Source organism: Natator depressus, chromosome 19 (assembly GCF_965152275.1).
Source record: "Natator depressus isolate rNatDep1 chromosome 19, rNatDep2.hap1, whole genome shotgun sequence".
Lineage (NCBI taxonomy): Eukaryota > Metazoa > Chordata > Testudines > Cheloniidae > Natator > Natator depressus.
The window spans coordinates 3533464-3548567 of record NC_134252.1 but is presented as its reverse complement, the minus strand read 5'-3'; the positions used below and the strand labels follow the sequence as shown (position 1 = coordinate 3548567).

The window sequence follows — 15104 nt, the reverse complement described above, 5'->3', positions numbered from 1 at the left end:
GGTTTCGCTCTCTGAAGTTTTTAGAAACCAAAAAAGAAAACCATACAGCTTTATAGTTCCTAAATACACAAGCAGAGGTTAAACTCAAGTCTTTCACCAGCTTACATAAACATTTCAGAGCTGAAGCCAAGCTGACCCCTGGCAGCGTTCTCACAGCCAGCTTTCTTGGTGTTCCAATGAAGTGTGGACAACAAATACAAAGGTAAATACTAATAGAAAAATGTAAGTATCAGATGCACTCAGACCAAAACTCTAAGTGAGATGGTTTGGATAAACTTCTTTATGTTTTTCTTGCATGGAGAGTGTAAAACACATGTGATTTACAAAGAAAACAATTGTAACTGGATTTTTAAAGGGCCAAATCATATATATATATATATATATTTAAAAAGGATGAATTGTAAAGCAAAATTTAAGAAAATAGATTTTGAACTTTATTAATTCTTTATGAGGAACAAATAAATGGATCAGACTCCTGGTCCAACTTGTCCTGTATCCTAACTTTGACTGTGCTCACTACCAGAAGCTTCAGAAAATGGTGCAAGAAACCCCACTGTTGACAAGTGTGGAATTATTTGCCATATGGGAAGTTTCTTCCTAACATCCATGAGTTAGAGGTTCATTTATGCCCCAAAGCAGGAGAGCTTATAGCCCTTCCAAATCTGGTTTCTTAAAAACGCTATGTAAGCTAACTGGGGATAGTCTCATTACACACATAAACGTCCAATCCTTTTTTTGACAAAAACTTTGTTATAATGATTTCTTCTGGAAAGGACCTTCATAGAGGTGCTAGATCTTCTTAATGAAGCAGCTGCAAAACATTTGTTAATATTAGCAAGACACTGTTTTTCCTAACCAGGTTCTCAGAAAGAGCTGAACCATTTTAGCTGAAAGTTTCCCCCCATCTCCCATCCTCCTTCCCCCAAAATTTAGCCTGAGGCAGATACCCAGGATGGAAAATTTCATCCCAAACCCTTAAAGCCCAGCAAAGTTGCAAGCAACTGAAAACAGGGTCTTAGAACGAAAAGAAGGGGATAGCACTGCCTAGCATTAAGGTTACCAGCTCCACCTATAATTAGGACCCCACCAAATTCACGGTCCATTTTGGTCAATTTCACAGTCCTAGGATTTTAAAATAATAAATATCATGATTTCAGCTCTTTAAATCTGAAATTTCACGGTGTTGTAATTGTCGCATCCTGACCCAAAAAAGAGTGGTGGGGCGGGGGGGGGGGGAGGGTTGGGGCTGTGTCCACAAGCTGATTGTAGGAGGGTCGGAGTACTGCTACCCTTACTTCTGTGCTGCTGCTGGCAGGACACTGCCTTCAGCACTGCGCACCCGCCCAACCTAGCTCTTAAGGCAGCGCAGAAGGATGGCAATACCGCAACCCCCCTAAAATAACCCTGTGACCCCCCTGCAACTCCCTTTTGGGTCAGGACCCCCAATTTGAGGAACGCTGGTCTCCCCCGTGAAGTCTGTATCGTACAGGGTAAGAGCACACCAGAGACCAGATTTTACGGTCAGTGACACGTTTTTCACAGCCATGAATTTGGTAGGGTCCTACCTCTAAGCATCACCGACTTGGCTTGGTAATTTTTCACTGTGGCTGAGCTAGCTGGTGCAGAAGCTGCCACTGAGTACATGAGACACATCATGATGGAATTCTTGATTCAGAAATCCTTTTACCAGTCATCTTTACCAGAGTGGTTACATTTGACGCCTGCCAATGCCACCCAGCCTTCTCTGAGATCGTTAAGGTTGGCTCTCTTTTTATTGCTTTGCTGCCGTTTGTATATTAATTTTGAATTTTCCAATTAGGTCACTAATTCTTCAACAGTTCCTGGGGTTTCTTGCCATACGCTGCTGCTCACTTACCTCCTGTTCAGCACATAGGCCCTGCAACCCTCTCCCTGAAATCCATTGCAAGGGAGTGATTATTGCAGCAACTGACCCAGGCCACAGGGCTAAGCCCAACTCTAGAATCTCTATCCTAGACAGATCCATAGAGCGATGTCAGCGTTCCCCCATGGCCTTGTCCCTTTGTTTGCAATGTGGAGTATATCCTCAAAAAACAAACTCTTCTCCTTTCTGTCTTCGTCTCAAACCTTGATGCTCTCATTTCTGAGATGCTTCCAGATACACTGTGTACAGTTGTACGAGCAGCCTTACCTGGAATAACATAAATCACCATGTTCCACACTTTCCGTAGCACCAAAAACTCCATCCGCTTGTTTTACATCCACAAGACAAAAAGAAAAGTACTTATGGCATCTTAGAGACTAACAAATTTATTTGAGCATAAGCTTTCGTGAGCTACAGCTCACTTCATCGGATGCATGCAGTGGAAAATACAGTAGGGGGATTTTATATACACAGAGAACATGAAACAATGGGTGTTACCATACACACTGTAACGAAAGCACTATTACACATTCACACAGGAGTTCTCTACTTGGTCAAATGAAGGCTTTAATTTGGTTATGAAACAGAGCTAAGGTCCAGTTTACAGCACAAAACTGTAGCTATGGTCCTGCTCCTGCAATGGGACTCCATAAGGTTCTGCTTATGTGGATCCACCAGCATTTGTAACCAAGTTGCAATCAGGTTCCCCGATATGGTTGAATTTGCCGTGTAGGCAGGGCTACATCAAAGGTTCAGTTCCAGAAGTGACCAAGTTCTAGAGGTGTCTTCCTTTCCTCACGCCTCTTTGTACTTAAATTGTGGCAGTCGAATGTAAACCCCCCCCATCCCCAACTCTATTACACACAAAATCTGTAGGTTTGGCATCGTCTGAGATATTTTAGGATTAAGGCCATTCTTCACTGCTGTCTGGCCATTACTTCTATATAATAGCCTGATACTATTCAGAGGTTCCCTTCCAGTAGCTCTGTAACAGGGCGGGGCATGGATCCTCGATCTCTTCTGGTTGGAATACAGGAGATCTGTTCGAATTGTGACATTGTACTTAAGATAATTCTACTGACTGTTCCTGCTTTTAGAGGCTTGGGTTAGGGGCTTTGTTTTGAGCCGGTTACATCTGTGTAATGAGATTGCCGTTTCGGTCCAGTGGTCTAAGTACAGGCCTGGTAGCCAGGGACTCCTGATCCCAGCTCTGAAAATGACTCCCTTTGTTGAGTCACTTAGGGAAACTGAGGCTGAGAAACTCGTTGTAAAATGGGGATAATTCTTACCCACCTCACGGGCCAACTTAATGTTTGCAAAAAATCAAGAGAATTACTTGAGAATTACTCACGAGAAAAAACATTAATTCCCAACTATTATTTGGCAATAGATTATTACAGACAGGGCCTTGGATGTCAGACTGAATTCCTGAGAACCACAGATCATCTGTACAAGCTCTTCTATAGATGGAGTGGCAAGTGCAAGTGTATAGGCTAGGTGGGGCACGTGTCTGATACCACCGCCCCCCGTGGAACGCAACAGGCTTGCTTGCACACAGGTTCTTCCTGCAGGCTGAGCTAGTGAAGCCAAAGTCAAAAGCTCTGACAGAATGGAAGTGGCATACGTTAAATTTCAAGTGAAACACCTTTAGCAACCGGAGACCAAAGCATCAGTCAAGCCCACCAGTGCTTAATGCTGCTGTGATATCATACTGTCCATATCCCTGTTAAAACCCTAATAAGAGATGGCAGATGACAAACGATAGGGCAGGATTTTTTTTTAAATTTAACTTGTTATAGAAATAATATCCGGATATCTTATATAAATGAGACCATTACATAGTTACAACTGATATTCAACTTGTATGTTAATCATGGACTGCTGATTTTACTTCTGTTTGAAGGTCTCTGCTCTATTTGTCAATCAGAATAGCAAAATGCACACTGTAAGGGTCCTGATTGCGATCTTCCTTGCACTTGTTTTACAACAGTGTAATGCTACTGCCTGCAACGAGTTACTCCTGTTTGACACCAGAGGGACAGCAGAATCAGGACTTAAATTCCGTAACATAAATCAGATCTCACATTTTATTTCCATTTAATAAAGTGTGCCAGCTACAGAGGAAGGTTCTTTGCTCAATATTTATTACCATTGAGGCTGCTTTGGGAAGGGTGCTACAGGATTGCCAATCAGCAATCTGAAACGTTTTATCTCGTTTCACTGACCTTTCTAGAAACATCTCTGCATCCTCCCCCAAAACATCATTTAATTACTGTACTTTTTGCAGCAGTAATCCAGTGATTCATAGGGAATATCCCACCACCTCCCGCAGCAAACATGCAGTAGGAGAGGAGCTGTTTTTCTTCTCAGACCACCGCGGTCACAAAAGTCTGCACTACATCAAGATGCCAGCCCTCCCACAGCCAATTACTCGCTGGAGACCTCAAGACCTGTGCAGAACTAGTGCTTCCCCCAAGTGACTCTCCCTGCCTCCCCTAGCAAAAGTCTGGAGATGCCACCTCTGGCATTGGACTCAAGCCTGCCACATGGCAGCCTGTTCTGTGCTCCGGGGCAGGGAGAAATGTGACTGAAAAAAATAACGCAAAGGAAATTTTCAAAGTACAAAACTGCATTTTTCTATTTAAAACCAATTAACAGGGAAACCTGAATCACTTCCATTTGTAACTTTTCATTTTCCATTCCAATAGGACAGTGCCTGTGCTTTCTCCAGGAACCCATGCTGCCAATGCCTTTCCTTCTTCATCAAAGTGTCCAATCCTGCAAAATGCTATGCATCCCTAACACTGGCTGGGTACTCATCAGAATCAAGCCCTAACCTATTCCTAACCATTTAATTATGCACCCACCATTATGGTGTTCATGTGCCAGATTTATAATACAAAACTACATCTGATCAGAGGGAATATTAGGACAGCAGCACAGTTTGGCAATGGCCAAACGAGGCCTTTAAAACTACAGATTTTTGCAGATCTGAGTTGTTTAGTTGGGCTGCAAAACAGGAGAAGAGGAAGATACAGGACCCAGACAAATGAACCTACAACAGCCTTCATCCAGATACTAAGAGGAGTTTCTTCCAGACCACCTCATAGATGGACCCAAGTTGTAATGTTCAGTATGTCTGGATCATCCCATTATAGTTAAGAATTAGCCCAATCTCCCACCACGTTTAGGAGTGCTCAGACTCAGGGTGTATTTTAGTTCCACCGCTATGCAGAAATAGATTTAGCACAGTGTGCTTTTTAAACTGATGCTAATCTTTAATGGTATAATACTTTACTGAAGGAAAAGTACTTACTCATAATTCCAAAACAGATCCTTCTAAAACACTCCTTTCCCCTCACCCTTCATAAACAGTAAAGGGTTTTCTATGCTACTTCCACAGCTGTCTTGAGTTAGACTACATGAATAAGCTTATTGGATAACTACCTAATGGCACATTAGCACGGAACCAAAACCCTTAAAATGTCACTTTACATTTTCAAGATGACTAACTGTTTTAATTGTTAACACAGTCCACAGAGGGTCATCGGGATGCAGTGGTTCAAACCCAAACTAGTCAGGAGAACAGAGCAGAAAGCGGAATAGGATTTTCTTTATTTCATCATTCACTTTTCCATTAAAAAAAAAAAAAAAGTCTGCTGAAGTGACTAAAGCCTCAGTTTAGTTTGACTGGTGCTCATATGTGAATTTCCTGAGCTTAGTTACTCTTGATTGCACTGACTGATAAGGACACATGGAACCTCAGTATACGGTTAAACCCTTTTAGAAAGAGGGAATTAAGGATGACATTTTGAAAATTAAACTCATTTTTACGACTAGATTGAAATGTACTCCCCAGCCACACACCAGACATCACATGTGTAATCATACGACTGCACTGATGTAGCACTTTTCACTCCCTACATCTCAAAACATTTTACAAAGGGGAGTTTTATCTCCATGCTGCAGCTAGGGAAACTGCTCACAGAGAGCTGGAGCATCTTGCCCCAAGTCACAAAGTCTGTGGCAAAACAAGAGGCAGAACACACCTGCCCTAGCTCCAGATCCTACCTAGCAGCATATTGCACTGCCTTCTGTTAGCACTTTACCGAAAGTAGTCTTCATTTTGTTTTCAAGAAACTGAAGTGACTGAACAAACCTAGCTGTGTGCCTTTGAGAGATGCTATTGCCATTCTTTACCCTTGTTTTCTACACCTTTGAAACTAATTGCTGATGGTTCCATTGTGTACCAGACATTCTGGGATCTCTCAGTATACATTCCAGTGTTTTACTAGGGATCGAAGTTGGACAGTAATTACCAGGATCACTCTTTTCCTTTCATGAGGACTGGCACCAAAATCACTTTATTACAATACCTCCCAAATTCTCTTGGACTTTGATCAGATTGTTCCAGATTCACTTACACAGGCCAGCTGATTTGTATACAGTAAACCTCAGAGTTACTAACAGAGTTACAAGCTGACTGGTCAACCACACACCTCATTTGGAACTGGAAGTATACAATCAGACAGCAGCAGAGACAAAAAAAGCAAATACAGTACAGTGCTGTGCTAAATGTAAATTACTAAAAAATAAAGGGAAAGTTTAAAAAAGAAAATGTGACAAGATCAGGAAACTGTTTCTGTGCTTGTTTCATTTAAATTAAGATGGTTAAAAGCAGCATTTTTCTTCTGCATAGTGAAGTTTCAAAGCTGTATTAAGTCAACATTCAGTTGTAAACTTTAAAAAAAAAAACTTTAAAAAAAGTTTAGTTCAGAGTTCTGAACATTTCAGAGTTGCAAACAACCTCCATTCCCGAGCTGTTCGGAACTCTGAGGTTCTATTGTATATGCTGCTGTTGATAGTGGATCCTTGTCCACTCTTAACGTGCAGCTAAAAAGCATGTTCTCACTACCTGCAGGCACGGGTGTTTGAACTGAGAACCCAGCGTATTTAACAAGCTAGACGGAGTAAACACTTGGATAGGACAGGCCTACAGAAAACTTGCATGAAGTGCCTTGGTGATGCCTTTAGTGGTACTCTCGCCTCGGCATCAGTAATCAGCTTGATGGCTGTGCACAGAAGACTGAGCAGCCACATTATTTTCAATGATAATGTACAGCTAGCTCTATTATTTACCCTAGTTTTGCTTAGGTAAGAATCTTCTTTATCGCATGTCCTAAGCTGTTGTGTGTTCACTGGGCACTGAGCAACTGCCATACCCCATTCCACATGCACAAATCTATTACCCAAGAAGGGCTCCCAATGATTTTCCAGGCAGTAAAATGGTCCTAAGGCCATGTCGACACTACAGACTTCCTCTACATGGGTCAGGGTGTAATCTCTGACTCGCATAACTGTGCTAGAAGCAGCTCCTAGAGTGGATACAGTTTACACTGGCAAAGCTACGCTTTTGCAAGTACATCTTATTCCCATCCCCTTGAGTGAAATAAACGATATGATCAAAAGCAGCTTTGGAAGTATAATCTGTATCCACACTAGAAGCGCTCTGCTGGAATAGCATATCTGTATACATATCCCAAGCACTCAGTGTAGACATGGCCCGAGGCACAGATTCAGTTCCCTTGTAAACTGATCTTAAGGCAAACTCTAGCCCCACAAAGAGATGAGCTGGTGCACTGATCTGTTACATGCACACAGTCCTCAGGAAAAGACCATCTTTAAACAGGAAATCTAAAATGAGAAGAGTGCCTTGTTAACTCTTTAGGCCCTGAGGCTTTGGTAATAAAACATATGGTCAGGATTATTAGCCAAAGCAAAGCAAACAGCTCAATGTAGATGTTGCAATAACTTAGAAATACTTTAACCTGGGTCACAGCATTATAATTTCTCTTTATATCAAACTTTTTGTTTTTAATGGAAACCATTTTATTCTGCAATAGTTTAATTCCTTCAAAGAATATATCTGATGAAAATTAGACCTGTGTTGTTAGATTTAGATCTCTCAGCAGGATTTCTGAAGTTTAGGATCGAGGATATTTTTTATAAATGAAGTTTCATGGGCTTTGGAGTAAAGTTGACACAATATTTATATGCAAAAAGACAAAGTTCTCCCCCCTACCCTTTTCAGCACACAACTGGGGTGGGAAATCTTTGCCTTCCATCTACTCTGACCAATTTGCAACTCGAAATTTGCTAAGCCCATCAAGAGATTTACAGCTGCAGCATTCATATAAATCTAAAAACAACCCAGCAGATCTTTAAAAAGACCTTTGGACACATTATTTTAATGAAAGAAATTTCAATTTGCTTTAGAAATCGAGTCATACGGATGGAAACTGGAAATAAGTGTAGGTAAAATCAGCTGCTTAAATTTACTTGGTGCAATTCTCCTTGGGACATTGAACACAGGGCTTGTTCAATGAGAGGTTTATTATAATAGGACTTGGTTATCACTTGGTTCTAGGAGATTAAATATTAGGGCTGGCCTTCAGTTAGGTGGCAATGACTTGTTAAATGCTACATCACTGTACGAAAAATATCCAGCAAAAAGTAGGACTCTTCCTCTCCTTCAAAGTACGAGTCCTTAAAAAAAAAAATGTAAAACTAAGATCCCCCCAAGAAGGACGAAATGCTGTATTACAGAGTCAAAGGAGTATTTTAAAAATTTCTGCAGATTCTTTGTTCAATTGCTTTGTGGGTAATGGAAGTCCGTATTTATTCCTGGAGGTTGCTGCTCTGTGGGCTCTTGATGCAACTCCTTGTATCCCTCAGTCAGTGGGGATTCAAAGCTTGGTCCCTGCCCTCAGGCGAAACATATGTTCCACTCTAACCTGACTCCACCAAGGCTGTTTGGAATGGAATAATTGTTTTATGTTTATTAATCACCTGTGTGCAGATGGGTGCCAGTAATAAATAAAAAACAAAAAAAAAAACCCCAACAAAACACAAGGCAGATCCTTTGCTAGGACATAACTGGGCTTTAATGGCACAACCACCATACCCATATGTTGGTGTCTGTTAAAATAGTGAGCCTCCTATCAGGGGATAGTTAAACACTTTTTCTATTTGGTATGCAGCGAAGAAAACATCATACCAGCTCAGCCAATCTGTAATGAGCTCTTGTAAAACAAACAGGAAACATGCAAAAACATTCAAGATTGGTGGTAAAATAAATTAGAGATGCTGCTTACGAAAAGCTAAAAAAGACATTAATGCAACACAGTAAGGGTGAGATTTCAACCACCAAAAAGTCAGGACATTCCAAGTTAAGGATCCTCCTATCACGTTAAATGTGACCTGCCAAGAGAAAATAATTTGGTTGAAATCTTGTTTCTTTACAATGTACAAAGTCTGAAAAGTTTTTTAAAAATCTGAGATAAGTTCAGCCCAAGATTGTTTCAGAAAGGTTTAAAAATAAAAGCCACTGTTGCCACAACTATAATAAAAACAGATGATAAATAAAGGCAGACTAGCAAAGCTTGATGGTAACAGAGGTCAAAATTAGATACAACTAAGGATGGCCTAGAAAGGAAGAATTGTTTCCTAGTTAAGGCACTGAACTGGGACCCACGCTCTGCCACAATCTTCCTGTATACCTTGGGCAAGTCTCAAGTTCTCTTTTTGTAAGATGGGGATTTAGTACTCTCCGTTATCTATTTAGACTGAACTCTTTGAATCTCCGCCCCAATGTGAAATCCTAGCCCCACTGAAGTCAATGGGAGTGTTTCGCCATTGACTTCAATAGAGTCAGAATTTCACCCAAAGCATATGCGGAGCACCCACAATGAGGCCCCAGTCTCAGGTAGGGTCTCTGGGTCATACTGGAAATACAAATATGTTCATAAAAGGACGTTTGTGTAGGGGATCAAGAATGCTTTGGAAGTTAAGATTGCCAAGTCTAAGCCACTCATCTTCCTATCTGTCAGAAGGATCAAATATCTGTACTTGGGAACTAGACCATGATGGGTATAGTGCTGAAAATACTATCTACTGTAAATAGTTTTTCACATGTCCACCTTTATTTCTGAGCAAAAAAGCACGTCACATGTACCATCTGAAGATTTTAATCAAATGTGTAATTATCCAAGCACAAAACAAGCATCTGAACAGAACATTTGAAATGGTTGAAAACCGCTTCAGCCCCAGATTCAGGTAACTCACATTTCTGTGTGAAGTTTGAGCCTTTATAAATGTTCAATTCTAGGCCAAGATTAAACAAATGTCAGCCACTATATGGCAATTATTTGAGGAAGTTACATGACAGATAATAGAATGGATAATTTAGAATGGAAGCACCATCTTAACCCTGGACAGGTTAGTGATTGTTCTCATGGAATGAAAAAGGCTCTCTTTATTTAGCGCGGAATAGTTCACAGAAGCTCCATGAGAGGCACAAGTAACATTTAAAAGTTCCCTACTGTGCATATTATAGTTAAGCCCAATTCAAAACAAGTGTTAAAAATGGATGCAATTTAGCACACATTCTTTTGGACATGCTGACTTGTGGTGCTCTCCTAATTCACATGATTCATACTAAAATAATTATACTGTTAAATTTAGGGTGGCTAAGATCCAACTGGCAAGCAAAACATTACTTTCCAGAAACTGGATTTCTTCCCCAACCACTAAGCCATAAAGGGTACCAGTTTCTCCGGACACTCATTTTCTATCCCTACATATACTCTTTCCCAGAAAAACCTCTTCCCTCAACTTCAAGTTGGTCTAAATAACAAAATCTAAGAGACCAAGAGAACTCTATTAAGATGTTCTGATAGTTGACCCCTTTACTATAAAATAAAATTGGATAAATTCTTGTAACTATTCTATAGATCAACTTAAGCTGTTTAAGACAAGTGGAACGTTATACCAGCTGCTTGCTGAACTGCACCACATACTGACAGGATGGATGATGGATACTTAACTGCTAAAAGGGAAAATTAATATTTGATCAAGAATTTAAGAGGGAAGACATTTGGAGCAGCAAAACTGGAACAAGCTGAGAAAGTACAGAGACACACTGATAAGGGCGCAGAACAGCAAGGAAGGAAGTTGCTATCTGCACAGTCAAGGATTGGCAATCCCAGAACCCATCTGCAGAGCGATGATGATTTAATTTACTTTGGGAGAAAAGGGTTAATGGAATAAAGTGATAAGATTGATATAGCCAATGTCAATCTTTATTTGAAGTCCCCAAGTACAGTACATTAATTGTGTAGTACATCAAACAAGTAGAAAAAAACCCCAAAAGTGAACTGAAAGAAAAATCCCAGGAAAGATCCCACAGGTTAGGATGACACTTTCGGAAAGGGTATGTTGTCCACTTCGTGGATGCCGTCTTTGTCAATGAACCGGACGCTGAAAGAAGGCAGGTTCAGGATGAAGCGTTTCTGAAGCTGTTTAACAGACAGAGAGAGGGGAAAGATTTGTTCAATGCTTAAATAAAAAACATTTCTTTGAGAGAGACATCGTTGCATGTCCTAAAAGCATTAGTTTCTCTCCTCCAATTTCTGTCCTGCTTCCACTTTGTTTCTGCAATATCTCTGGACACCAAAACTGAGAAGTGCCTTTCATATTCAGAAATCCTGGAAAGCTAGAATTGACTGTGATCTCTGTGGAAGTCAGTTTGGAAATTAAATAGAAATCGGAGGGTTTGCATAGTCACCTTAAAGAATTACATGGATTTTACAAGTAGAAAAAAGCCACAAGCAGCAACGTTTTAAGCCTACAAACTTGCATAAGCAAATAAATATATTTTAATTCTGCTCTTATGTGAGTTTTAGTATTTACCTAAAATTCCTTTTGAACAAATCTGAAGCAGGAGTTGGGATCTGAATAAGGAGCTTGCACACCCAGTGATGTAGTATGTTAGACTTGATAAGAGAATAAACTTGTCATGCCCAAATTTATCTTGATGTACATCTCAAAGAATCTGTCTCAAACTAGTACCTAACAAGAGAACAACTCTGTTGAAAAAATTCACTTGACTATGTGCCAGGGCTAAGTATTTAACAGGTCCCCACAGTACACACTGCTTGGGATATAAACTTCAGTCAATCGTGCATGAGACGTTGGCAGCATGAGCTCCCTCTCCCACATGCCTGTTATTTCAGCATGAATTATCTCAGTTCTCTAACAAGATTTTTCATTCAAGTGAAAGTGGAGAAGAAGATTACAATCATTTTCTACCATTACACTTAGATACAAACAGGCAAACATTTTAGAGGGGCCTGAGCTCCTCTGCTTGTGATGTATTTACATTTTTAAACTTCTCCACCCAATAACCAACACATACGAGTTAAGGTCAAACCCTTTCTCAGGCAAATGCTGAAGTCACCTTTAGGGTAAGACCCTTATGAGCTCATAATAAATGGTCAGTTTGATATATGGAGGATAACGCCACTTCTTATCTTGCTTGAGAGCAGGATGCCTTGATTATATAAAATACAATGTGGTATTGTTTGTTCCTTGTATTAGGATGAACTGCATTGAGTAAAGAGGCTCTGCTGTCACATTATTTTCTTTTGTAGCTTATTTGTACATTTTGAATTTTTGGGTTAGGCTGCATTGATTACTGAGGGTGCACCAATATAGTGAGCATTTGTGACATTCTTGGTTTTAATTTTTTTTTTAGCAGTAGTGATAATTGGGGGTACCACAGTAAGCATAGATATGAACTAGACTGCTGAGGCAAGACATGGAGGGCAAAATGTCAGCAGGTCCTGCTCCATGTAGCACTGTATGGTAATATACTAGTCTTCTTTTAAGATGATTCTTCACATGCCCCAAGTGTGTTCTTGGTTTACACATAGTTACCTAGTAGGCCAACTTCTAGAAGAACTGGTCCTGCAGTTCTTGAGGCATATTCAAGGCAGGATCCCTAGATTTATGCACATTTCTAAAGCACATTTACAGTGGCATCCAAAGTTAAGCAAATTAGTTGAACTTGGTAGTTTTTGCTGTGTCCCAGAAACCATGAGCTCAACAGCATATGACAACACCAAAGCTGCCATGTACTTATCTAGCTACTAAGTTACCATGCGAGACTATCCTTTCAACTCACTAGCTGTAAGACACATAATGGTCAGAGAATTATACAACACAACTTCTTTCAGGATAGGGTTGGGCACCACCCACCAAAGTAATTTGTAAAGTACTTTGCTAACTATCAGACACCACGATTGACAGGAAAGCTAATCTACTAAAAACCTTACACATCACCAAAATGCTTGTAAGGCCCTTTGCAGAAGACTTCTCCCCAGTAACACCAGTTCACCTCTTTAACCTCCAAGAGACAATGACACCGAGTACTGCTCTGATAAAGATTTATGGTGTGAAAAGGATATTTTTGCTAAAGCTGCTGATCAACCGCTTCAGTGCCTGAGGTCAAGTCATTATTGGAGTTAGACTTGGTTATTCAACTTATGAACTAAGGGGAGAAAGCAGTTTAAAAATGTCTAGTAGAAAAATAAACTTACCACAAGCACAGGAGGATAAGTATCAGAAGGATAAAAACATTTTAGGCAGAAATAACATAAAAAGACAAAGTCAAGGGCTGTCTACATCAATATTATGTTAAGTATGGAAGGACCAGAAGTAAAGAAAAGCAATTAATCTTAAAGTTTACATTCTGGAGGACATGAACCATGCTAAGACAACATAAGTACCCACAAATCCTTTTCCTCAGTAGCTGGTTCCACATCTGGCCAATGTATATTTATTACCCCTTCTGGCAAAGGCAGGGAAAAAATGTGACAGAGGAACAGGAAAAATATCAGTAAATGAAGGCAAACAAACATTCCTTTCTCAAGATCACACAGGCCCAAGTCTTTGGTGACTCACCTCCTCTAGACATTTCTTTAGGAGCTCCATTGCCTCCTCGCGTGTGATACCTGAAGGAGAAAACACCCACAGATTGCTTTAGTTAGAGGCCATCTCTCTCAAGTCAATCTTTTTATTAAATTTAAACAACTTTTCAGCTGAGCACCAAAAAAAACCCCTCCTTCCCAGTTCACAGAAAACACATTCCATATGTACTGAGGATGCCCTGCACTGAAGCACTCGCGCTGCAACAAGCCATTGAGAATCGATTTGTTATACCAATGGGAAGCATGACGGAATTTTGCCTCCCATGGCCAGGGACTGGGCTTCGGAGAAGTCCAGCCGTCTCTCTCTCCTTGAGTTTATTACAGCTTTAAATCAGCTCCATCTGTCCACAGCCGGCTGCAAGTCAGTGAACGTGGGCGGGGATTGGTTTTAGTGCTACATTCCCTGCTGGGTATGAGCTTTAATAATGGGAAAGGCACGTGTGTGATGCCCCTGCTAGTCTCACACATTAGGGGGAAAAAAAAAAAAAAAAAAAATCAGCATTCAGTGGGGATGGCCAACTGTGACAACATATTGTACTTAATTTTTTTCCTTTTGGAAGGGGTGGGGAAAGAGAAGAAAGGCAGCATCGCTTCCAGGAGACGCAAGTAATGAAAGAATTACAGAGATGCATGCTTAGCATGCAGCCTACTTGGTTCAAGGGCTTTTGTTCCCATCTCACACCTGCTGCTCAGGTGGGATAAGCTCCAATTAGAAGAGAACTGCCAGATTCCTGCTGCACTGGTTGCAGGAGGCAGACAGAAATACTGCTAAAGGAAGGTCTCTGCTATGAGTCAGTAAATTAAACCTTGCACGCAAAATATTGCTGTCAATGGGTAAGGTGCTTTCGTGGCTAAAGTACAAGGGAGTCAGAAAAAGCTTAACTCTATTCCCAGCTCTGCAGATTTCCAATGCGGACAAGTCATTTCAGTTGTGTTTCAAGTTTCCTCATCTGTAAAATGGGGATAATGCTGCCCTGTCTCCTGGCAATCAGAGAGGCTAAGTTTGAATGCTTTAAAAACATTGAGAGCTACAGATGTGCAAAGAATTATTCTGATGTAAACACTAAACAGTAGGAAAAGGTTGCAAAGCAGCCAAACAAAGCATCCCCATACACCAGATCTGCAAAAGGATGAGATAAACATATTAGAAAAGAGTGCCGTTTTTTTTTCTGTTTTTTAAATATGTATGAACTGAGCGGATGCAGTTATGGAGAAATGGGAAACTAGACTGCACTCTGAAGAGGGACACTTCAGGAGATAATTGTATGCACATCATAGCCAACAAACTAGGTAACATACAGCAGCAGCAGCGGTATTTGAACTCTAGCTTGTAGAGGCAGATGCTAGTTGAAGACATCTTCCCGCCTCACGGT

At 40.6% G+C, this 15104-nt stretch overlaps 1 protein-coding gene across 1 annotated transcript in view; it reads right to left on the bottom strand.

The window, feature by feature from the left end:
- Positions 1-7916: 7916 nt before the first annotated feature.
- PSMB2 (proteasome 20S subunit beta 2) overlaps positions 7917-15104 on the bottom strand; it is a 28700-nt gene continuing 21512 nt past the window's right edge. The window contains exons 5-6 of the mRNA XM_074934318.1: positions 13706-13755; positions 7917-11259 (exon numbers count right to left, since the gene is read on the bottom strand). Of these exons, the coding sequence (XP_074790419.1) occupies positions 11152-11259; positions 13706-13755 (158 nt within the window). The 3' untranslated portion in view covers positions 7917-11151. The remainder of the gene's footprint in view (positions 11260-13705; positions 13756-15104) is intronic.